This window comes from Ilyonectria robusta (assembly GCF_021365365.1).
Source record: "Ilyonectria robusta strain PMI_751 chromosome Unknown BGZ61scaffold_4, whole genome shotgun sequence".
NCBI lineage: Eukaryota > Fungi > Ascomycota > Sordariomycetes > Hypocreales > Nectriaceae > Ilyonectria > Ilyonectria robusta.
The window spans coordinates 2,664,718-2,688,862 of NW_025764438.1; the positions used below are offsets into that span (position 1 = coordinate 2,664,718).

A 24,145-nucleotide genomic window follows, 5' to 3' on the forward strand; every position below is an offset into this window, starting at 1 on the left:
AACATGCGTTTTGAGATAGAGTCCAAGTTCTGACCAGCGATGAAAACTGAGTAACCTAGTATTAGCCAAGGCAATAGATCCAGAGCGATGGACACAGGCACCGTCAACTAAGTAACCTAGCATTGACCTAATGCGGTGGGCGTACTTGACTCTCAAGCCTATTGATTAGGCGCTGTTCTAGGACAACTATTTACCCAACTCGTACCAAGAACTGTCTCAACATGTCCGACCCCAAGTCTGCCAACGTCATGCGTCTGAAAAGGCGTGTCTCTCCACGCACTGCCACCGTCGACACCACTGCCACCAACCAAACGTTTGTGCTGCCGGTCTCACAGAATGGTCGCCAATACTGGGGCCACAATCGACGCCGCCGTCGCCACCACCCGCGCCACTGCTGGAAGCGCCACCATCCACTGCGCCAGGCCCGACGGAGGAAAGCCTACGACTGCGAGACATCGGCGGACGAGAACGTTAGGAGGAATGGGCCAAGTGGCCGTGAGCATGTGGGAGGAACTCCAGGAGGCAATCCACCTGGGAAGTTGGTATGGGAATAGGAGCTGAGTGTGGCAGTCCGCCTAAGAGGCCCACTCTGTTTGTGTTTATTTTATTGTAAACATCTTTTCTTTCGTTGAATGGATGGTTGATACCAGATGTGTTACCGCGCTCTGCCCATAAACCATGGTGGGCGATTAATAAGGAGAGGTCGGGTTTCCCATTCTGCCGACGGAAGACACCGCGCGTCGAAGATGGCGAGAATGGACGGATCGCCAACCCTGACCGGACTCAAGCTCCCCGCGCCGATGCCGACCTACCCATTCATTCTGCACTCAGCCGTCGAGATCAACAACAACCGCGAGGGACGGTTTACCGTCATTGCCGGTATGGAATGCGCAATGTTCCCGGACCGAGTGTGCGCTCGCGATTTCGCAGGCTTCCACCTCGCGGCCCGAGAGTACGCGCACCCGAACGTCACGTTGGAGCAAAACGTCTCCCTGGTTGCACAAACCTAAAGCTGGCACTAAGCAAAGGATTTAGACACAGGACAAGCCCACATTCTCCATCACGATCAACGGGAATACACTCGACCCGTCGACACTTGCCGCCGTTGACTCCATCGAGACGAACTACATTTTGGTCCAGACCAGGACCCTTCTTGGTCCGTCCGATAGGCAGAAGCTAGGCGATGTTGGCGTACAGCAACCGGATTACTCTTTACCACAGCATATCTACTTGGGAAAAGGCCAAGTGATAGCGGTGGCAGACACTGGCCTCGATCAAGGAGAACACAAGCCACTCCACTCGGCCTTTACGGGTCGTATGATCCGATGGTTCGGGAATAACACTGCCGATTACACTGGCCACGGCACCCATGTCTGTGGATCAGCTGTGGGAGACTTTTCCAATGCAGTGAACGGCCGAGTTACGGGTGCCGCGCCGGAGGCAAGCCTCATATTCCAGGGCATCTGGGAGCCTGAAGTCCCAGCACCGGGGGCAACAAAGGTAGAGGGGAAGTTGAAACCTCCGGCAGATCTTATAGAGCTGTTTGAGCCCCTATACAAAGAAGGAGCACGAGTGCACTCTAACTCTTGGGGGAGAATATCGAGGATCGGTACCAGTCGTGCCCTCATGCAACTTGGTTACACAGACCGTGCGAGGAAGATTGACACGTTCGTCTGGGACAACCCTGAGATGGTCATTCGCTTCTCGGCAGGGAACCAGGGCAAATATGCATTTGTTGGACAAGGCAAAGGACATATCGGGTCTCAAGCTGCGGCAAAGAACTGCATCACAGTGGGTGCCAGCAAAAAGTCCCCAGATCCCAACATAATCGCCGACTCCAGCAGCCTAGGACCTGTCATGGGTGGCCGCCCGAAGCCAGACGTTGTTGCGCCAGGCTCAAACATCATCTCTGCAAAATCAAGCCTTGTTAAGGATCTTAATAACACCAGCAACTCGTGCTCCAAGTCAGGAACGAGATGGCCACACCGCTCGTAGCAGGTTGCGCCGCCGTCCTACGCGAATCCCTCGTCAACCGTTCCCCCCCTCCAACGGCCGCACTGATTAAAGCACTTCTCATCAACGGCGCCGACATCTTAGGGCCTGTCAATAAAAATCCCTTGCCTGAAAATGTGAACAAGGCGGGATTTGGTCGCGTCAACATGGCCAATGCTCTTGCCGTCGTCCGCGGCGAGGCTGGGACGGGCTTTGAAGAACCTTCGGTCGATGACAAAACTCTTCTGTGGGAGAAAAAGATAACTGTAGACCAAGCGAAAGCCACTCTCAAAGTCACGCTGGTCTGGTCAGACCCCCCAGGTGACATGATTAAGAACCAGCTGCGCTTGGAGGTAAAGGACGCTGACGGACCAAAGTTCACTCCCAGCAACAATGTTGTTCAGCAGGTTGTCATTGAGGAGGTCGCTACTGGGGCAGTAACGCTTAAAGTGGGAGTTATTGGTGGGGTGCTTGACAAATCTCCTCAGAAGTTTGCCATATCTTGGCGAGTTTAATAGGCTTTGAATGTTTGATACTTTATGTGACTACTTGATAACTGTATACATGGAGTCCTAAACATGCAGAGAGAAATTAAGACTTTCGTGATATCTACCGGGACGAGGACGTGCTAAGAATGCACCCATTCTGACTAAGATCGGGACAGGAATCTAACTGAGGCACAGGGTCACTTTCAACACTTATTAAAGATTCAGCCCTGGATGACAGCATCGTACCGAAAAGGAGAGTCCGCTTGCTGCCTAGCTTAAGATGTGGTTTTAAGTAGCCCGTTGCATCCTAGAAACGCGAGTCTTCCGTCCACAGGGCCAGAAGCACTGCTCTTCATCCACGAGCTCTCCCAATGCTCTAAGCACCGTTCCCGTTGTATAGCAACAAGTTCGGCACATCCTTGCGATCGGAGATGACGCCCTTGATAGCAAGGTCCAAGATCCTAGCCTTCATCTCCGCAGGTGTTCGTGGTCCTTCAAGCGCGAGGAGGTATGCCACCACTCCGGCAACATACGGCGCCGCCATCGAGGTCCCCGACGTTGTATAGACCGCAGAGGATGACCCAACCCAGGTAGAAAGAATGGCTTGTCCAGGCGCAAACAGATCTACCGTAGAACCCCAGTTAGAAGCCGACCATCGATTGTAGTTATTGTTGCTGGCAGCAACGGTGATGGCAGCGGGAAGGTTCGCAGGTGACCAGTCGGCGGCATCACTGTTGGAATTGCCTGCAGCTGCGATGACAGAGACACCGCTGTCAATCACAGCTTGCACAGCGTTGTTGGTGATGGTTGAAGAACCGGACGCTAAAGACATGTTGATGACGGACTTCCCTATGCGACCTTTGCTCAAGATGTCATTAATGGTCCAAGTCAAGCCTGCAAGAAGCCAGGAACTCTGGCCCACAGTAGATCCCGTTACCTGTACCCCGATGAGCTGTGTTTTCTTGGCCACGCCATAGGTAGCACCTCCGATAATGCCAGCAACGTGGGTGCCGTGGCTGTAGTCGGTTGCGGCTCCGCCCGTCGCGTCGTAGCTGATTGCTCGGCCTTCGTAGTCTAGATGCCCCACGAAGACACCAGAGTCGAGGACATAAGAGAAAGTCCCTTCGCCAGCGCTCGAGTCGAAGATGTAGTTCGAGTTGGAGCTAGGCGGGTTGGCATGGGAAATTGCGGACAGCCCCCAAGGTGGTTGATCCTGAGCGATGAACGACGCCAAGTGTACCTCCTGATCAGGTTCAAGAGCCGATACCTACGACGATGAGTAATCTTCACAAAATACTGCCAAGATTTTGGTCCTCACATTTGGATTAGCTCTGATGGCTTCTAGGGTCTCATGATTGAATGACCCGGAATAACCTGCAAACCCAGGAAAGTCGAACTTCTTATCGAGGCCGCTCACGCCATCGTCACGACGCTCGATGCTGCGTGTGTGAATGTCCGATACCCAACGAGTGTGAAGATCAAGGTCAGATGCCGCTTCAGGCTTGAGAGCGACAATCCATTTGCCGGGGACCAATTCAGACTCGCTGGCAGGCGCAGGGAGTGCTTTTACGTGGCCGGCGGCCAGAAAAGAGAGTACCAGGGTAAAAAGACGTGACATGAGGGGCAAAGACGAACACACCAAGGTTGGGACTGTAGACAAACCAGTTACCAGCCTGGGGGGAGGTTGAGTTTAAGTATTCACACCGACTTAATGTGAACTGATGTCGTATTGCCTGAATTAGGAAGGTGTCGGATTGTCTTCTGGTTATGGTATTGTAATGCGAAACTCTCAAAATACGCCCAATCAGAGTGAGCTGCCAAGCCGTATTTCCTCGCAAATACGACATCTGTGATCGATGATCAAATTATGGACCATGTTTATGCAAAAGTGCGCACGTTCTTATCAGTTCTCTCAGCCAGTTACCAGACATTATTATCTCCGCTTATTCATTTGGCTAAGCACCTAGCTAGGCAGCTCATTGACCGCCTTACCGCCTTACGGCATTTATAGTCCCCTTGGTCTCATGACCACGTGTAACTTTTACATATGGGATAACAATTGGGTTTAGACCTCCTCTTGGCATTTGGTTCTCAATCCTGGTACCTTGTAGCTGCTGCACACTCAGAGCTCATCTTCATAAAACTAGTAATGCCTCTGAGCATGCACCGGATATTTTCAATACAGCCAATTCACCTTCTTGGGATGTCTTTGCATCTAGGATGCGCCGGCCACTGCATACGACCCAGTGCTTCATTCTAAATCGTATACTCAGCGGTAATCTTGCGAGTCAACGATCCCGCCCTCTACCAGGCAATATACTTGGATACATTTTTATAGAACCTAATTGCCAATAGTGACTCTGCTGCCGAGTGTCTCACGAAATATTTGCTAGACCAGAGATTATGGTCTAAGAGCGATACATAAAATAATGGCTTAGTCTTAGTGATGGTCGGATCGTTAGTGTTCTGGCTCAATAAACATGCCTACTAAATGAACGTCATAAAGAGAGACTGAGATACTGATTTAGGGTTCAGCAGCGCTACAACTGATCCGGCGAAAGCAACGGTGTGTCAGAGCCTTAGCAAAAAAGCTCCACACTACATCGTTGGAGTCTTCCAATTGAAACCCAGCACCTTCGATCATTTTGTCCCGAGGCTCCTTTCCAGGCGCTATGAAGGGAATGAGTTGCAGTCTTTTCGTCCTTGCAGTGAAGTTGCATCATGAGTCCATTGTGGCATTGAAAAGCAATACACTCTCGCTACCAACACGCGTCTCGACGCCAAGGCAGCATCCTGTGCAGTGAAGCATGCATGGTACTAGCCGCAGCGGGATATCTCGGCTTCCGAACTTTAGAGAGATGGTAGTTCTCCTCGGGGAGAAAGACATAAGGCCGAGTAGCGAGATGGAACCCCTCAGCAGGGTTTAAATGAAGTTGGGGTTAGTGGGTTGGAGTGGGACTGCCTCAATATCGCGCGACACGGCTAGCGTAGCGCAGAAAGCCGCCGCGTGGGAGAGATGAGTCAAAACTACTGACTGAATTGAGTACCGGAGACGACACCACTGGCAGAACTAATTGAGATGTAAATAGATTCACAACTCTTTTTCTGGTCGATAAGGATAGAGTGAATGACTGGCAGTGACGAACTACCAACCGATGATGATACCGCGACGAATAAGCTTTCCAGCAAGTTAATGTAGTGTCATCAAGACATCAATTGAACCATTGTTCTCATCCTGTTCGAAGGACCAGGCATGTGAAAAATGAATCATCACAACATCAAGAGCTTTCACCGTTTCCGTATAGAATCCAGTCGGACAAGACGTAGGTGCCCACCAACACTAATGTATGTGTGGATCTCAACCGACCGATTGTAAGACTCACACCCACCAGGGGGATTCAATAGCAACAACTACGCACAAGAGTCATCTGCTATGCCTAGCAAATTCATTGCGCTCAATATGCGCTAACCTTTAAAATAGCCGAACAGTGGGGTACTGGGGCAAGTGCGGAATAAAGTCGCCCAAGTGTGGATGACAACTACTAAGGCGTGCTCTGACACACGCATTATGCTGGGTCTTGCGGAGATGGCAAATCCCGCGTTGCGACCAAATAGCCCAAGTTGTAAACGAAGGGCGCACGCCTTGGCGAATGTGGAGGCACTCGTTTGCTCACTAACAGCAACACACGAGGATGATGCATGCAATTTGTTAGCCAGCGGCTCTCGCCTTGTCATCTGTTATATAAGGACCGACATCGCTCTTGACGGTGAGTGAGTAATATAGTAAAGAAATCTCATCGTGTGTACTGAGTTGTTCTGGCTACTTAAACTCCTCAAGTTATTACCAACATGTGTCCTCTCTTTTGTAACCACGCAAAACAACTACCCCGTCGCCACCACGCAGAGTCGAACATCCGGCTTTGGAACAAGATGAATCTCAAGCTACCTTTCCTACAGAGCCAAGCAAATGAGTTGCGCATCGAAATCGATCACCATTATACCTCAAAAACATACAGTTGCGGCTCAGCCATCAACGGCACCATCACCTTCACCCCACGAAACGACACCGGTGTGCACATGATCCGTGTTAGCCTCGTCGGAACAGCCAGGGTAGCGCGCCAGGATCTCGAGTACGAGAAACGATCTACGCATTTCTTCCTCCGCACCGAGATGGTGGTTCCAGAATCTGTGTATCCCGAGCCCAGGATCTTCAAGAGCGGAGACACGTACAGTATTCCGTTCTGGTTCGTCATCCCCAACCACCTCACCTCCAACGCCTGCACGCACTCGGTTGCTTCAGAGAGTGTTAGAAACTCGCACAGTCTTCTTCCTCCAAGTATGGGGACTTGGGAGCGCGATGACATGGGTGCTCCTTTGACTCAGGTCGAGTACAGTATCCAGGCCAGAGTGGAGACAGACCCTCAGCCTTGCAAGAAAGCCCCCGTGGCAGTAGGCAAGCACATCATCAATGTCTTGCCTTACTTGCCTGAAGAGCCACCACTGAGCATCGACAAAGTCAATTTTCAGTATGCTCTTGAGAAGACTAAGAAAGTCCGCAAAAACCTCTTCTCCTCCTCTGAAGGGCGTATAACTGCAACGGCCATGCAACCAAAAGCCGTTAATCTCGATTCTGACGGCTACGGATCAAGTGAGTCTACGGTTTTAATCGACCTCACTTTCGAACCCCTGTTTTCGAGTGCCCGTCCCCCGGAAATCAACACTCTTTCCGCCTCGCTACAAACCCAGACGTGGTCCCGCCAAGCTCCTAGTGTCAACTATCCCAACATGAGTCTACTGAGAGATGCGTACACAGACCACACGCCTCTCTTCTCTCGCCGCCAGGTTCAAGCAGTTTGGACTCCTTCTGTGAAAGAGTCTAAAGGTGATGACAGCTCAGAGGCAACTCCTTACTCAACGAAAGTCAGGGTTCCCTTCAAACTCCCTTTGTCAAGGAAGATGTTCCTACCGACCTTTCATACTTGCCTCGTGTCTCGTACATATAAAATCGACCTGGCACTAGCGGTTGGAAACTCGACACTGAGGCTTACCGTACCCCTTCAGATTGCGATGCAGCATATTGGACAGCATATGGGCGATCTGGCGGCGATGGCAAACGACTTTGAAGTCGGAATGAGAGAAGGCGGTTTATCCGAAGAACTGTGGCCACTCTTTCCAAGACCTGCCGACGACGACGTCTTGCCTCACTACCGGGCATAATAATCTTCAGTGAAGATTTGATATTGCAGAGGTTAAAAATTTCATTCATGTTGAGCAAGATCATCACTGTTTGTCTTAAATATATGATAATGAATAATGTCTATTATATTATTTCTTCTTAGACTGCACTAACACTTCGGTGGCCAAGCCCGGGTCTATTTCTCTTTCTTCCCACTGTCTGTGATTAAATGTCGTTCCTGGTAGTCCTCAACAGAGATGCCTGTGTGATATTGTCGTGGTCTTGGGCTTTGGACTCTATCTCTGATGAAATTCTAGGACTGACTCTCCTTCTACTATAGTGGCCCCTGGGGTTCAGTTTTTCTTGTTGTTATTTTTGCCTTTAGTTAATGTCTTGAGATAGATCAAAGCCATTCGGCATTTGAAATCAACGGATACACATGCGACTTAGTTTATGTTATATTTATCAACGAAAATAATTACGTCAATCCCTTCAACATAGACATGTTGATATTAAGAATAGCCAAGATTGATACTGATTCTATAAGATAAATTCCCATCTTAAAAAGACTCTGTGTCAGTTAAAGAACTTCATATTCTAGGTTTGGATTTCCTCAAGTCTATATTGGTACATTGCACATGGCCCTGCCACATATTCTTGCAGCCCAGCAGCCCAGCTCACATCCTTCTCTACTAGCAGTGGAGGAGGATGCTTCGGTATCGCAAGAGCAGTTGGGACGAGTTCGGTACGAGTTAGGTACCATTAGATTGTGCCTTTCTGCAGATGCCGACCCGGAAGCGGTCACTTCCACAGGGCAGTGCAGTTTAGTTTCAGAAATAGTTTTGAGTATTGCTATTCGCACACAATCAAAACACTACTCGCACACTTAAGTACATAGGCCAATTTCACCAAGAAATCTCAACAATATATCTATTAGTAAGTTAAGCCTAAGAAAATTAAATAAATTTTATTTTTTTTATTTTGTGAGCCTTTTTATTTAAATTTTATCTTTTCCGTTATTTTAGGGTATAAAATGGAAAATCTTGAGTGTAAGATATCTGGAGACGGGTGTCCAGTCCAGGTACATTACCTTGTACTAGGTAATCTTAGGTGTAAAAGGTCGTACTTGTGTGCGATTAGCATTTTGAACATGTGCGAATAGCAATATTCATATTCTTTTCTTTGTGTCTCCCAAAATTATCTCCAAATGGTTGTTATCATCCCATTCGAATTGTTGGGTGGTGACATTAATGAGTGTGTATGCCTATCTACTTCCTCTGTGTCTTCAACCATGATTCCAAAGAGGTGGGAGCCTTCACATGATCCAAAACCTCTCTCTCCTTCCAGTTCCAGAATCCTTTGCTCCCCAAAATAATGGCAGCCTTCGGCAAGTATTCAAACCAAGCGGCCCTGTCTTTTGTTTCGCGGTCGCGAGCCAACTCAGCCTCAAGGTCCTCCAGTCTTCCTTCGTTGACAACCTCGACCGTGGTCCCGGTACACTTCTCATAGATTGCTGCAAATTCCTCGACAGTGTTCTCACCGGAGCAGAAGCGGAAGAAACCTCCCTTACCTTCTTGGACACCCTTCCCGTTGATCAAGATTTCGATGGTCCATGCTGCAATATCCTCCACGGTGGACCAAGGGTATTTCACATCGTTTCCATTGCCCCAATAAGACATCTTCGCCTTGCCGTTCACTAGCTCGAAGCCTCCCGGACCGTACGGGGAGTAGACAAGGTCGGCGAATATGCCAGTGAAGAAGTAAACAGGCTTGATGGCACTGCTCAATGCGGCATGCTTCTCGAAGGCGATGTGAGCGTCGTAATTTTCAAAATCGCCGAAATCGATGTTTGTCCAGTCGTTGTTCCAAGAAGATGCAACGAAGACCTTGATTTGGGCTCGCTCAGCGGCACGCAGAAGGAGGAGGTTGCCGTCCAGGTCGAGGATGGCGGACGACGAGTAAGCGGAGATGACGGAGTCAACACCCGACATAGCCTTTTCGATGGCTGGAATGTCATAATAGGAGTCACTCTGGACGAAGGACTCGAGGCTGTTGAGCAGCTCAGGGTCGAGACTCTGGGGCTTACGACCCAGACCCCTAACCTGCAGACCGCGTGCCAGGGCTGCGGAAGCTAGGCGTTGGCCAAGATTGCCTGAGACTCCAGCAATCAGAACGAGCATTGTAGTGATTCTTATAGTCAAGATGTGGTATGAAAGAGATTTATGGGATGTGGGATGAGAAGTAGAACTGCTGAACGGGCGGCAACCCGGGCTTTTTATAAGCTGGCAGGACGCTTGAACGAGTTAACACTAACATCGATTGATCTCGAGGCTCGGCCTGAATAACTGTATCGATCCAAGGCCCGAAAGTCCGAAACCGAATCCATTTGTCAGTCTTTAACCAACTCGTCAAAGAGTTCATGTTGACCAAGTCACTTCTGGGGAACCGTGATATGGGACCAAGAACGCCCATTGGATGGACGCCGACCTCAGGTTGACATGGATCTCCTCCACCTTTCGAAGTCGCTAAGTATAGGTACTCTCAGTAACAGCAGAGATGGCTGCAGTGGTTGGTATAAGGTACGAAATGGCTCCACTATAAGCAGACTGCATTAGCGTAATTAGCCACGCTTGATTGGTAATGCTTGGACGGCCAGGATCCTGCTCAACGCGCCACTGCAGAGTTTCGTGTCCTTTTCCTGCCCTGCAAAGACTTCTTCTACGATGAGTGACGTGATGAATCCTCCGGAGGATCCCGAATCGACTTTCGAATTGCCGATTGCGGAGCTGGACCTGATGCCCCAACAGCTGGAGGTAATAGACCCAGCAGACGATTGGACCGGAGTCACAAGCGCGAGAGAGAGAAGGAGGCGACAGAATAGGCTTAATCAGAGGACTTACCGTGAGCTACGACCCTCCTTCTCACGAAAATTCAGTTGCCATTGAGAGGAGTAGCATGCTAATCTATACGCAGGTAAAAGGAGAGCCCCTGACTCTTCTCTCTGGTCAGATACATGCCATGATATCTCAAATCCGCTTGGACAAGAGAGTCCCTCATTCGCCCCCGGTGAACTCCTCGTGCCAACGGAGGGAGGGCACCGAGTATGGCCCCGAGTCTCCGAACACACAAATTACGGCTTCGCTTGTGGGATCCGGGTGCCCCTATCGTTGTCCATGGTCATCCAACTCAATACGTTCAATGCACTTGCTTATAATGGGTGTCTACTGGGTATTAAAGCAGAAACGCTTTGCGACGTGAACAGACTCTCTCCTTTCAGCGACGCGGCCTCGTTCAATGTAGATGGGAAATGCCCTTCCACGCTTCACCCGACCATCACCCAACAGACGATCCCTCATCATCCGTGGGTAGACCTACTTCCATTACCTCGCATGCGAGATAATCTCATCTGGGCTTTTCAAACTATCGACGAGCGAGAGATAGGTACCGACATCTTGAACGTTCATGATATATATAGCTCTACGTCCGTTGCTGGCGAGAAGCCAACCCTCATTGTATGGGATGACCCTTCGAACCCTCGGTCGTGGGAGGCCAGCCCTGGCTTTCTGTGGAAATGGGGTTGCTTGTTGAGAGGGTGCCAAGAACTGATTAAGGCAACGAACCATTGGCGTGAGATGCGCGGAGAGAAGCCATTCGTCGTTGATGTGTCCTGACAACAGCATGGACATTAGGATAAAAGTTGCTGTCACACGATGCAGCTAAGCGGCCATAACCAGCCACTGGAGTAGCTGTACACGGCATTATTTCTTATTCACAGGATCCCCGCACTCTGTAGATAAATCTTCAGATCGTGCTATAGCTAGAGCCAAACCCGAAGGTCGCACGCCACAATAGTTGCACTCCTTTAGTGAAATATTCGATTCGAGTTGACAAGGACGTCTCATTATGGGTGGGTAGGATTGGACAGAGGGACTATGAGAATAGCAGAGTAGACAAGTCCTCACAATGAACAAAGCTCCTAGAATCCAAATTTCTAATTCTTTCCGTGTCCCGCCAGTGTGAGGAGCTGCAGCATAATCGCCGCAGAGGTGCCCGGATCCCTGAGCTCTTAGCGATACGGAAGTCTTGACTTTCTAGTTCGGGAACTGTAGATCCCAAGAAGGGACCTATTACCCACAAACTGTCTTTGGAAATAGATTCGTCGTTCCGCAACTCGAGAACCCGGCCGACCATCAACCGTGGCCCTCGTGAGAGTATCATGGTACTTGCCCCAAACCGTTACTGACTAGTTTTCGTGAGACCCAACTCCAAAGTGTGCAGCCCGGCCACAAGTTCTGACCTGTGCCGTCCCATTATCCATAATATTGATGCCTTGCATGGTTAAAGAGTGCTGAGTGATTAGACGGGCAACTTGGCTTTGCAATGCCATAGTCACGTTGGCTAGCCCACTAATCACGTCTATTGGTGCAGGGTAGTGCATCGGAACAGCTTCAGGAAACACTGTCCCCAACATATCCCAGTCCTTATCGTCCACGGCATACGAGTAGCGTACGAAAGTGTTACGAATGAGTTCATAATCCGATGGAGGCTATTGGAAAGGGGAGTTCGGACAACTGGGAGTTGCCTCTGTATTGGCAGAACGGTTCATCTGGGGCCGGGTAATCGCTATAGCACTTCCTGTTGAACAAAATTGGCCAAACTTCTCCTAAAGCTAGTGGCGAGTAACTGCCAAACAGGGCAGCGTAGGTAAAGCCAAGAATGGATTGAGAGAGGCGCCAGATGTGATTGGCCAAGTCGGGTTTTTTCTATTCTATTGTTGAGTTATCCTAATTCTCTTACGTCGCCTTCATAAGAATCCCATATTTGAATGATGATGCAGGATTCACGTGTTTGATGGGCAGTCATCCGCATCGCCATCTTATTCGTCGAGTCTTGCCCCTATGACCTCTTGTCAGTACTAATTCCGAGTTATCCGTTGGAATCCTTGATAGAGTGGCATCGGCTAGGATACGAAAAATATTCACGAGCAGATTCAGTTACGCCGAGGTCCTCGGCTAATCCACACTTCCGGTCGTTCCGCCTCAGCTAATTAGAGCTTATCGGAATGTACCGCTCGAGCCACTTACCAGTGGGACGGACAGTTCTAAGAATGTCTTGATCAGAACATGTCTCAGGGAATGATGATGGGCAAAAGTGGAATGCTCCATATTGTTGGGCCAGGATCACATGCTACCTACAATCACAGCATCGTAAAGAGCTAGTAAAAGCCACATTTTCCTTCAAACATCCCTGGCATGTTTCACACCCTCTTTCAATTACGTTTGCCATTACCGTATGCTGTATTGAAAAGATCTGCCAGCCTTCCAGAATACCCGGACGCCTAGCCTTGGCATATGGGCTGATACAGACTCGACACCAATATTTCGACTTCTTTCGCGATGCAGACCCCGGTTTCTCGTTCTTCATCTCCTCAGCCGTCAATATCGATTTCTCCAACTCGTTTACTCGGCCATCGCTCCCATCAACCGTTCAATGTCTCAGCCTTCCACCCATACACGCTCTTCGAGATCCGGTAGGTGTCCACTCCATCCGGTCGCGTAAGGACATTGGAATCCATGGTCCCTAATCTCATGCAATTCACAGGTTAGAGAATGACTTTGTTTTTCTTCGGGGCGCTGCGGATGAGTCTGCGGCTCAGCTCCTCAAGGGTTTCCTCGTCCTCTGTCTGCAGTCGCCGCTGAGCGTAGAAGATGTGCATCTTGAACTGGTTGGCACTCTGCGTCATTCGTATGACCCTCTCAAACTTGAATCCCCACCTTGAATATTAGAACCACGAATGCTGACATTTTACAGTTGGACAGATATAGGCGTCTTGGGCTCCAAGATCAACATTCTACACCACCAATGGACCTCGTTTATCGGTGCAAATGGCACCAACAAAACTCTTTCCGCTGGAAACTACGAATGGCCTTTTGAATACTTGCTGGCCGGCGATGCCGCAGAGAGTATCGAGGGTATTCCCGAAGTATACCTTACATATACCCTCAAAGCTAGTATTATCAGGAGCAAATTCGCGCGGGATCTCCATGCTCGTAAGCAGCTTCGAATAATCCGGACTTTATCCACAAACTCTTTGGAGTTTATGTATGCTATGACCATTGAAAACGTCTGGCTTAACAAACTCGACTACTCCATCTCTATTCCTTCCAAAGCCGCAGTTTTCGGGGGCTCAGTCCAGCTGAAAATGCGCTTTACACCTCTTGTCAAGGGTCTTGAAATAAAGAATATCACGGCAACCTTGTTGGAAATCCGCGAATGTCATGTCCCAAACTTGACCTTCCCACACGACAAGAAGCATCGCACCGAGCGCATAGTGTCTACTTGGGAGTTCACGGTGTCAACGGAGGAAGATTGGCAGAACACAATTGAAGAAACTAGCCAAGAAGGTTGGGTTCTAACTAGGATGCTTGATCTCCCGGAAAAACTTGGAGAGTGCATCCAAGACCTAGATATCCATGGAATCAAGGTTCGGCATAAGATCAAAGTGTTCGTTCCACTCATCAACGCCGATGGTCATTGTTCCGAAGTAAGTCTCAATGGATACCTGTAAGACTTAACGACTTACATCCATAGCTTGCAGTAGCTCTGCCAGTCTACATCTTCATCTCTCCGAATATGCCTCTCGACAAACAAGGCAAACTTGTTCGCCAATCTCCGCGCGAATCGACTATTGAAACTGAGAATGAAGTTCTGCCGGGATACGGTGACCATATCTTGGACCAGCTTTACGAGGACAGTGACAATTGCGAAAATGTTGGACCTCAATTACAAACAAGCAGTTCGGCCGACTTGCGGTATGGGGTGGACTCTTTGCACAGTCATATTGCCCATACCGATCAAACGGCTACTGCAACTGCCTCACAGCCGCGAACTAGTGTTGGAGATTCATCTCACAGCCCACCTGACCCAATTGATCTGGGCTCAAACACATTCGAGGAACTGAGCCGAATTCCAACCTACCGAACTGCCGTTCGAACACCCTTACAAACCCATCTCCATTTTGGGAACGTCCTGCTTCCAGATTACCAAACAGCGGCAGGAAGCCCCAACCACAACAGAGGGCCCCCTCGCGGATCAACCCCGTGAAGCCTCCCTCCCAACGGGTACGCCATAATTCTTGAAAACGCTACGCACTGTTAGTATGTTATGGTCTAAAGTGAAGGAGGTAAACCAAAACACCGCCCGATGATCAAGACGACGCAGCCAGTGAAGACGGACTGGCATCAGCTAAGTCTTTTGTCAAATTAGCTACATGAATTGCGCCAAAGCCGAACACCCAATTAGTAATCAACGGCAAAATATTAATAGAGGTAGTAAATTACTGGAAGTTAAAATCATGAGAGGTGGACTACCGAACGGTAGGACAACTGTACATACGTCCCCGTGTCAGCTTTTAACTCACTTTGAAAGGTCAAAAGATGGCCGAGCAAAAGTGAATTTACCCTTTGACACAAACCATGAATACACGCGTTTGCCAAAACCTCTCATGAAGCTCAGTCTGCGGATAAATACAGTCAAGACATCAGTGTCTAACTACACTGACTACGATTGCATCGTGCTTGCAGTAAGAAAATGGCCGATGGCAATGGCAAACAATGACTTCATTCACCATTCAGTGCGCCTGTCTACCTATCACCATGAGTATTAAAATAGACCTTGATGAATTTATTGATCGACTCCAGATGTCTCACAAGCAACGGCGTGCCTGGGCGGCCGATGCCTGCTTCGAAGGATCTTCAGATGCTGCGGATTTCCCGCTGAGCCTCATGAAAATCCCGCAACGCTCTAATAGTGAATGGACAGGAGGCAAAGAGAGCCTGGAGGCAGTGCATGTTTTTGTGGCTGTCGATCTCGATCCACGAAGCTGTCCATGTGAGGCGATCTGCAACGAATACGAATAGCCATTTCGGTAACTCAGCGTCGATCGAGATCGTTCCTCGCCGCCTTAAGCATCCATGATAGTTTCATATTATGACACCTTGCACTTGATTAAGGTTGTCAAAGCCTAGAGCTCGTGCCAGGAAATGAGTATGTAGTCTAAATATTGTAAACGATTTTGCCTTAATTGAAACACAAGTGGAAACATTTAAGATCGACAGGCGGAATATTATGAGGTCATGTAGGATTGCTAAAACAAATAGCGCCATTATCTTCTGCTTTAAGGCCCAAAACGAATCCTCCGGCCCACGTGTATCACATCCGAAGGAATTTGTATCAAACTCTAAGTCGTTAGTCCCGTGGCGATCAGCCTTGGCCCGTCTCCCTACATTGGTAGCCTGTGGGGTATCATGGCAGACACAGAGTGAGTGATGATAGCCATGTCATCATTTCCCGAGCTGCCATTTAAAGAATGGTTCTGGGGGATCGACACTAAGAATCCTATCTTCGAGGCCGGGAGTTGGTTTGAAGGATTTAACCCTGCAGGGGTAGAGGACTTCTGTTACCTAGTGCTGACTATTGTACCGTGTAGGAAGACATCCGTGTCGCAAGTAAACAAAAGTCCATCATGCGTTGTCATGCTAAGCTCGCACCAAGCATGGGTTAAGCTTACTGGATGCGATGTCATCGATCTGCGCGACTACAACGACGTAGTTGATCTGTGACGGAAGACTAGCCACTTGTCAGCCTTGAGAGTTCTACCAAAGAATCTCGAGTTCTTGAGAAGTATAAGTAGCTGCGCACAAGCACTTTCCCAGAGAATTTTCATATCAACCCTCACCATTGCCTACAAGCCTCAACTTTTCCTACCATGCAAACCAAGCTTTTCACCGCGATTGCGCTCCTCAGCGCCGTGGCCTCAATCCAGGCCAAGCCTACACGGATAACGAAGCGCGATGTCCTCACGGCTCTACCTGAGAGTGCTGACGACATTGAGCTCAAGTTCCAACCGAAACTTGACTTTGACACCGATGGCTGCTACAACACAGCCGCCATTGACCCTGATGGCAACACCAACCCCGGCCATGATGCCACTGGCACCCCCCAGGGAGACTGCCGTGATCCTCATCAACTCGAGAACAGCAACGCCTACTCTCGGAAACGCTGCAACAACGGGTTCTGCGCTATCATGTGAGTTACAGTTCCGTACCTCAATGCTTGTGATGGATTAATACTAATGCCCATCTGTAGGTATGAGTACTACTTTGAAAAGGATCAGGCTGCTTTAGCCACATACGGTGCTGGGCATCGTCACGACTGGGAGAACATCATCGTCTTCGCTCAAGGCGAAAACGTCGTGCGGGTTGCCACATCCTGTCACTCTGGGTTCAGCGACGCCAGCAACGAGTTCCCCGCAGACGGCACAAACCCCTTGGTTGTGTACCACAAGGATGGAGGACAAACCCACTGCTTCCGTTTCGCAAATGACGCTGATATTGGCGGCGTTGAGAACTACTCGGGCTCTTTCTACCGCAGCCCGCTCGTCGGCTGGGACCACTGGCCTAACGTTGGCCTCCGAGACAAGTTGCTCAGCACTTGGAGTGGAGGTGTTGGACCTAAGTTGGATACTGAGTTTGGTGACAAGCTCAAGCAAGCTGCAGGTGATGGTGTTGCTGGTTTTGACCCCTACCTTGACGCCTGAGCGGTTCCGGAGTGAGTGGGGATATATGGAGGATCACCTTTGTAGATACGGGCTTGGTTTCCCTGGCTATTAGAATTGGGTGGACTCAGGTTTTATAAGCAAATACAAATACACGAAACCTTAACCTGTTGCGCATAAACTAGTTTGTTAATTACGTTGATGGTCAAATTCGGTGAAGTAGGCCAGGGTGCCATATCAAAAGATGATGGATATAAATTGAGAGGTTGAGTGCTGAGTGCAGACCCCATCAGTCTGGATGAGACGGCCCACCAGGAGGTAACCAGCAAGGCCTAGTGCGCCAGGTTGCCATCAGGCGTGGATTTCCCCTTAATACTCAACGAACTAACTTCTACAAGTGCCAATGGCTGGCATATTATGGCGGGTTACCTCTCGGCCAGCCAAGGCGCGTTGATTCGGCGAAACACAGATCTACATTGGCCAGTCAAGCCTGCATAATTCGTTAGCGACTGAAGATTGGTTTCGTAACGGATATTGGCGTTGTGCCCCGTGTATGACGAGCAGTGATACTCCCTTCTTCAAGCTAAGTCTGGGTAGATTTCACTTGTTGTTTCCCTTTAACACGCCCTACACTATCATCGAAATGGACAGGTTTGCCATGTGATAGCCATTGATCTACGCCAATAGAGTAACGGCGATCAGCACATCGCAATTAAACAAGCTGACCAGTCTATAACAATATTCTCATTAGCTCCACATCCGACATCTGATAATACAAGACGCAGTCAAGAACCAACATCCTTCTATTGCTCTATAACCACTTCTATTTTCAGCCCTTCGGCTTCTCTTCCAGCTGCTATTCTAAGTACGCATTGTACTGGTTCTGTTGCTGCGGTTTCTTCGCTTTCTTATCTTGCTTCTGTTGCTTCTGAGCCTTCTCTTGCTTCTGAGCCTTCTCAGCACGCTTGGCTTCGTCGCGACAGCTCACGCATGCATGTTTAGGCAGGTGCCATGTGTTGTGGATGCGGCACAAAATCATATGTGACTTTGTGGCACATCGAGTAGTCATAGCCTTGTGGCAACCTCCGCTGCTGGTTGTTACAATACTGAATGATATTGTGAGTTTGGGCTAGAAACTTACCAATGATGTCCTCCCATGGTGAATAGTAATTTTGGGCAGTTGTAACGTGGCTACAATGAATCGTGAAGCAGTCGTGAGAGAATGTTTCCACCGTTAAACTTTTTCGATGTTTGAGATGGTTCTTCATGTTAAATATGTCAAAGACTTCTTCTAGATCCCTTCAAATACTCCAATGAAGGTCTGTTGAAGACTCGCTGTTGAGTCTTCCAGTTTATAAAGGACCTTTGCAAATCCCCGATCTTCTTTCTTGTATTATCCCAAAAGGTCTACCCTTTGGCATGCGTCTTGAATGCACTCTTTGTGTGACAATCTCCCGTGGCTTACCAGCGAAATTGACTCATGTCTGTTCTTTTATCAGTCTTTGCGAACAAGCCGACCAGCGTTGATTCTCTTTGTGTCTAATCGCACTGCCTCTGTCCTGGCCCCCTTTGTTCCTTTCCTGGCGGCCGAAAATCGGATTCGCCGCAAGTCTGTGCTTTGTTTGCTCTTACGCTCAGTTCCATGTGATTCTGTTCCCCTCTATCGCCTTTGTTTGCTGGCATCTGCGCGGTCCGTTGTTCTTGTGTAACCAGGACACATCAGCACCCGGGCGTTGGCTGAAAGTATAACAAACCGACTGCCCCTTGCTTTTTTCTCAATTCTTCTTTCCTTCCATCGACATCTCGCACACTTTGCGTAGGAACTTCATCGCCCAATACGACGTCGTCCACTCAATAAACAGCTCTCAGTTGACCAAGACAACCATGGCGTCACTGGACAATCCCGAAATCCCCGAACGAGAATGCATGACGCCGCCTCAAGAGGAGTCGCCCCACGACGATCCGGAGCTCGAAAGCGACGACGAGGACGAGGAAGACCCTCTTCAACGCTTTGCAGCTGTTCTCGCCGCACTCAACCTCGATGCATTGCCTCGGCTTGCAGTTGAAGCTCGCCAGAAGCTTCATCCCGGAACTCAGTACGAGAACCCGACCGTGGGAGACCCCATGTCGGGGTCCTACCACATCCTTTACCCCCTCGAATTTGCCGATGGTATTCGTTGGCTAGTCAAAATCCCAGTCAACGGCGTGGAGGGAAAGTGGGATGAGCTGTCGGCGGCTTCTTTGACGTCAGAGGCCAATACGATGCGACTCCTAAAGCGGGAGACAACTGTTCCCGTTCCCGAAGTTTTCGAATTTTCAGCGACGACCAACAATAAACTCAACTGCCCTTACATCTTCATGTCATCCATTTCCGGTCGGCCTCTGCAAGAGGTTTGGCATGCGAGAAATTCGGGCGTTACGGATCCCGACATCTTACACGCCCACAGAGTCCGCGCGTTGGAAGGCATCGCCTTGGCCATGGTCCAGCTAGGCAAATACAACTTCGGTCAAGGAGGCTGTCCTCTATATGATTCGAAAGGAAACATCTCTGGAATTGGTTCGATGCGCTCGACTGATTGTCAGGTAGAGCTTGACCGACTGTTTGTCGATGGTGATCCATGTGACGATCCCATCTATGTTGAGAAGCCAGTTTCGCTGGATACAAAGGAATTTTATACCTTTTTCATGGAACTCCACCCGTCCACTCATCTCGTCCCCCGGGGATTAGACATCCTTCTGCGTCAACTCATTGACTGGCTTCCTAAAGTGCCCGGCCCCAACCCATTCGTCCTCGCCCATCCCGATTTCGACATCCAAAACGTCCTGGTCTCAGACGATGGTCAGCTTCAGGGTATCATCGACTGGGATGGGGTCGCGGCTGTGCCTCGCAGCACTGGCAATGAGTGTTATCCCTCGTGGCTTACTCGTGACTGGGATCCCATGAGTTATCACTACCAGGAGCCGACAGAAGACGACGAGGAGCCGCCCATCAACACCGAGGACTCACCTGAAAACCTCAAGAAATATCGCCAAGTCTACCGGGAGTGCTTCAAGAAGGCTCAGGAGCAGGGTGAAGGTTGGCTTTCTAGCCTCTGGAGACGCTGGTCTAATATTCTCTCCTCATGTGTCATGAGCCGGAACACAGGCCGGTTAGCTGGGAACGACGACATTACACGTCAGAGTCTGATTGCTGATAATTTGGCCATCGCAGCTGCGGATGTGACCTGTCGGGCTGCTATCTTGTCTACGGTCGTGCAGAAGGCCTCGGCTGCCATGGATTTGGATGAAGATGATGAGCTCTCACTCCTGGATTTAGCAGAAGGTCTCGCCGAGGACGAGTTGGAGGAATCGCTTTTGGAAACCTTGAAGTGCGGGTTTGAAAAGCTTCTGCAAATGCCTCTTTAGGCGACTCATGAGGAATAATTGATTAGATCATAGTCTGTGAATTCCGGGCTATCTCAATACCACTTTGTAAACCAGCGAATTACTGTGTGACGAATCTTATGGAATGACCCTATCAGAGGTTCGACTTCTGGGCACCTTAGCTAATTAATTAAGTGATGTCTAGAGTTCAAGTTGAAAAGCTTGATATTTGGTCATTGTGGTAGCATTGGGTAAGAAATGCTTGAATTGTGGATAAAACTGTGTTTTTTTGACCTTGTGCCGGCAACTTGCTCACCTTGAGGAAGCAGACAGAAGTTAGATTAGATGTCTAGAGTTGCTCTGTATGGAAAATTGGTAATTTGTTGCACGTTGCCTTATGCCATAGTGATGTAACTAGTCTGATTACAGACGCAACCTCCGACGCAACACCACACTTTCGACCACGGAAGCCGGTTTCAAGATGTCCACAGTCAGAATTTGACGAGGGCTCATTCTGGACTACTGTCACTCTTATTTCTACGATGCGCAGCTGTACTGCGAGTTCGGGTTAGGTCTCAGCGACGTGGATCTCAAATACAGCAACCCAAAATCTTTATGGCCGAGTAACAAAACACAAGACCTATGAACTACGGATTAGCCTTTAAAAAGATAATTGACTAAAAGTGTATTGGATTTGTTTGCTTTGTATTCAGACGCGATAATAAATTACCCAGACAGTGTGTGACTGGCATCGACCATTTGTCCAGTAAGACTAATTACCCGGCGACGAACTGTAGTCCAAACTCGCAGAGTAAACAACACCATCTACTCTCGCCTCTTGAATTCCATGTTCAAAGACGGATCAAAGGTAGAATCAAATCCAAATAGCATGCTATCAAGGCTTTCCCCTTCGTGAGGCCTGAAATCATACTTCGTGACGATATGGATCAGTATTGTTTTGACCAAATCAGCCGCATAAAACCGACCAGGACATGGTTGCGTTCCATAGCCAAACCCAAAATGGTCGACGCTGATTGTAGCCAGCTGATGCTGATTCTCATGACCAGGCTCCTCGCGCATCTTACAGAACCGGTAGCCATCCCACTTGTCGGGGTTTTCGTAGAACTCGGGATCCCACATTCTGTATGACGGCACAGCCACGGTGCTGTCCTTACTGAGTGCTGTCCCGTCAGACAAGGTCATATCTTCCAGAACAATACGTCTCAATACTTGTCAACCGTTAGCAAGGTGCCTAGAATAGTGAAGGGGAATGACAACGAACCGATGGCCACTGGCTTCATGCGCTGGCTCTCCTTGATCACACTATCTAGCAGCTTCATCTTTTGTAGAGAAGCTTTGTCCCAGCCGGACTCGTCGAGAATAGTTTCGATCTCCTGTCGAAGAGGTGCGAGAATCTGTGGATTCTGGGCTAAACGAACGAGTGTCGCGCAGATCAGGTCGGTCGAGGTATGAATGGCGGCAACTGAGAGAAAGACCTGAACACCGGTGTAATCGTAGTCTCTCCCACGCGCAGACTCATCAAACCATTCCAAAGAATCGGAAAATCCCGTCTTTCCGTCGGCCTTTTGCTTCTTACGTTTTTCCACGGCAGGTTCCACGATCTGTCGGGCCTCGGCCATCATCTTTCGCAGTTTGCTCATGCCTGGAATCAACCACTGTACAATGGGTCGCCAAGAGACAGGCCAAAGCCGCAGAAGAAATCCGACTGGAACTCCTGCAAGAGTATAGTCCCGGGTGATTCTGATCCAGTCTGGGTTGCAGGCAAATTCTTCTCCAAGGAAAACGCGTGCTACGCATCGTGCCACGATGTTGGGCGTTTCCTCCAAAATGCGAATCGCATGCCATTCTACCAATATTTAGCTCACTGGTGACAAGAGCTCGGGCACTCATGATTTACCTCCTTGGTCTGTGAAGATATCTAAGATGGCCTTCCCAGCCTCATCTGCCAACGGTTGCGTGAATTTGGCTTTCATTGTGGTGCGTATTAGTCTCACCACGGCCGTCGGGAAACAATTATCAGACAGCCTTACCTAGATTCTTGTTCAACTGGTTGTTACAAGTGGATTTCAAAATGTCGTGGTGATATCCGCCTTCCTGAAAGCCCTCGAAGCCAGGGAGGTGAGCATGAAAGGCCTACAGCATACATTAGTCGCCGTTTCCTCTTATTTCAGCTTGAGTAATAAGCCTAACCTTTCGTAGCCATAGGGACAAGCTGAGACGTCTCTCATTCTTTACTTCGTGGACCATATGCGGGGGCACCAGTACGACCTCCCCGTCCCATGTGTTAATCCTGGCGGCCTTGACAGGATTCCCGCTCAGCCATCTCTGGATAATACCATCTGCCTCTGTGAAGAAACTCTTCTTCGGCCCTATGTGTAGAAAGTCGAAGACGTTCTTCTTCGGATTGAGGAGGAGAACACTGGATGGGGTTTTTAAGAACGGGGATAAGCAAACAGCCAGCAAAACGAAAGGCACAATGAAGTAGGGTGCTTGAGTCCACAAGAGGCTACTCAAGAAACCATGAGCAACGTTTGGTGGAATGGTCACCGGGAAACTCGAGTTTGGTGTCATGTTGAATGGTGTTTGGGGATGGTTCATGTGGAAGATCCGGGAACGGCGGAGCAGCCGCTGATATTTCCCCGCGAGAAACGCCACCGTTCTCACCGGAACCAAGATATGATTAATATCCATACTTTCTCTGGTTTCACGGATACTGCATCGTAGTTTAGCTGCGTCAAACTAGATTGAATGGGGTCCACTGTTTGCCGATCTGTTGATTGCCAACCTGCCCCTGTCTCTGTGATCTCTCCATCGGGTTTTTGAAGATCTGTGCAAGCAACACTTACAGCCCAATATCGGGAGAGGTTCATTCCATATTCTTCAGCTCATACATCGTTCCCATTTACTTCCCAGAGTGATTTTCGACTTTCTTTCCCCTCGCATTGGGATCGTATCATCATCATGATCAACGCCGGAATGCTCGGGAACGGCCCCACATATGGCGTCTTCGACAAGGATTGCATGAATCCCTGCGGCATAAACCTACAAAACACATCGCTTCGGTACCGGTATCTCGACGGCACGGCTAAACGTAAGATCTGGTTTGTTAGGAAGTCTGCCCGTCGCTACTGCAAGCTAGTAGGGACCTGCCCAAGTTTGGAAATCAGCCGCGGAGTAAATTATGAAGGGATAAATCTTCAACCTCAGTGAGCTTCATAAGTATATCCAAGGACTCAATTCGATTCATTGCGTTTTCACAATTGTCGAGCCTGACGGCCCAGGCCGAGTAGAGCCGTGCTATGCCTGTTTCAATCACGGCCTTGTTCATTTACTGAAGAATTTCGCCGTCTGCATGAGCTCCTCCCGTGGAAATCCCCCACGACCAGTTCCAACCAACTGTCTCAGCATTGTTATCCTGATTCGATACTACGCTGGCAGGCCCTATTTACTCTGCGCTTTGATATTCTATATTATACATCCCTCCATGCTTCAGTGGTTCCAATCTTCCCTAAGAGCGTGGCCAAAACCGTAAATGGCTTACTACTTGCA

General features: G+C 49.2%; 9 protein-coding genes across 9 annotated transcripts; 6 read left to right on the plus strand and 3 right to left on the minus strand.

Moving 5' to 3' along the window:
* Positions 1 to 746: 746 nt before the first annotated feature.
* On the plus strand, positions 747 to 2,507 carry BGZ61DRAFT_529372 (peptidase S8/S53 domain-containing protein; the record flags this gene model as incomplete). The annotated part of the gene is made up of 3 exons (XM_046253390.1): positions 747 to 986; positions 1,036 to 1,884; positions 1,950 to 2,507. 3 exons carry the CDS (start codon positions 747 to 749, stop codon positions 2,505 to 2,507), a joined length of 1,647 nt encoding a protein of 548 aa, XP_046108967.1.
* A 218-nt stretch (positions 2,508 to 2,725) lies between these two features.
* BGZ61DRAFT_414697 (peptidase S8/S53 domain-containing protein) lies at positions 2,726 to 4,098 on the minus strand (the record flags this gene model as incomplete). The annotated part of the gene is made up of 2 exons (XM_046243331.1): positions 2,726 to 3,747; positions 3,799 to 4,098. 2 exons carry the CDS (start codon positions 4,096 to 4,098, stop codon positions 2,857 to 2,859), a joined length of 1,191 nt encoding a protein of 396 aa, XP_046108968.1. The 3' UTR covers positions 2,726 to 2,856.
* Positions 4,099 to 6,410: 2,312 nt separating this feature from the next.
* On the plus strand, positions 6,411 to 7,697 carry BGZ61DRAFT_344936 (uncharacterized protein; the record flags this gene model as incomplete). Its single annotated transcript, XM_046239745.1, has 1 exon — positions 6,411 to 7,697. One exon carries the CDS (start codon positions 6,411 to 6,413, stop codon positions 7,695 to 7,697), a length of 1,287 nt encoding a protein of 428 aa, XP_046108969.1.
* Positions 7,698 to 8,924: 1,227 nt separating this feature from the next.
* On the minus strand, positions 8,925 to 9,836 carry BGZ61DRAFT_566543 (uncharacterized protein; the record flags this gene model as incomplete). Its single annotated transcript, XM_046255931.1, has 2 exons — positions 8,925 to 9,066; positions 9,097 to 9,836. The coding sequence occupies 2 exons, from the start codon at positions 9,834 to 9,836 to the stop codon at positions 8,925 to 8,927; spliced, it is 882 nt and encodes a 293-aa protein (XP_046108970.1).
* A 520-nt stretch (positions 9,837 to 10,356) lies between these two features.
* On the plus strand, positions 10,357 to 11,603 carry BGZ61DRAFT_170571 (uncharacterized protein). The gene is made up of 2 exons (XM_046237584.1): positions 10,357 to 10,557; positions 10,630 to 11,603. The coding sequence occupies exons 1-2, from the start codon at positions 10,380 to 10,382 to the stop codon at positions 11,325 to 11,327; spliced, it is 876 nt and encodes a 291-aa protein (XP_046108971.1). The 5' UTR covers positions 10,357 to 10,379; the 3' UTR covers positions 11,328 to 11,603.
* A 1,280-nt stretch (positions 11,604 to 12,883) lies between these two features.
* On the plus strand, positions 12,884 to 15,022 carry BGZ61DRAFT_170573 (arrestin domain-containing protein). The gene is made up of 4 exons (XM_046237585.1): positions 12,884 to 13,186; positions 13,258 to 13,401; positions 13,468 to 14,200; positions 14,248 to 15,022. The coding sequence occupies exons 1-4, from the start codon at positions 13,053 to 13,055 to the stop codon at positions 14,758 to 14,760; spliced, it is 1,524 nt and encodes a 507-aa protein (XP_046108972.1). The 5' UTR covers positions 12,884 to 13,052; the 3' UTR covers positions 14,761 to 15,022.
* Positions 15,023 to 16,423: 1,401 nt separating this feature from the next.
* Positions 16,424 to 17,254, plus strand: BGZ61DRAFT_345227 (necrosis inducing protein; the record flags this gene model as incomplete). Its single annotated transcript, XM_046239768.1, has 2 exons — positions 16,424 to 16,743; positions 16,804 to 17,254. 2 exons carry the CDS (start codon positions 16,424 to 16,426, stop codon positions 17,252 to 17,254), a joined length of 771 nt encoding a protein of 256 aa, XP_046108973.1.
* A 2,316-nt stretch (positions 17,255 to 19,570) lies between these two features.
* On the plus strand, positions 19,571 to 20,617 carry BGZ61DRAFT_491590 (uncharacterized protein; the record flags this gene model as incomplete). Its single annotated transcript, XM_046250449.1, has 2 exons — positions 19,571 to 20,288; positions 20,367 to 20,617. The coding sequence occupies 2 exons, from the start codon at positions 19,571 to 19,573 to the stop codon at positions 20,615 to 20,617; spliced, it is 969 nt and encodes a 322-aa protein (XP_046108974.1).
* Positions 20,618 to 21,400: 783 nt separating this feature from the next.
* Positions 21,401 to 23,167, minus strand: BGZ61DRAFT_529379 (putative cytochrome P450; the record flags this gene model as incomplete). The annotated part of the gene is made up of 5 exons (XM_046253391.1): positions 21,401 to 21,804; positions 21,858 to 22,442; positions 22,494 to 22,562; positions 22,627 to 22,729; positions 22,787 to 23,167. The coding sequence occupies 5 exons, from the start codon at positions 23,165 to 23,167 to the stop codon at positions 21,401 to 21,403; spliced, it is 1,542 nt and encodes a 513-aa protein (XP_046108975.1).
* Positions 23,168 to 24,145: the final 978 nt, after the last annotated feature.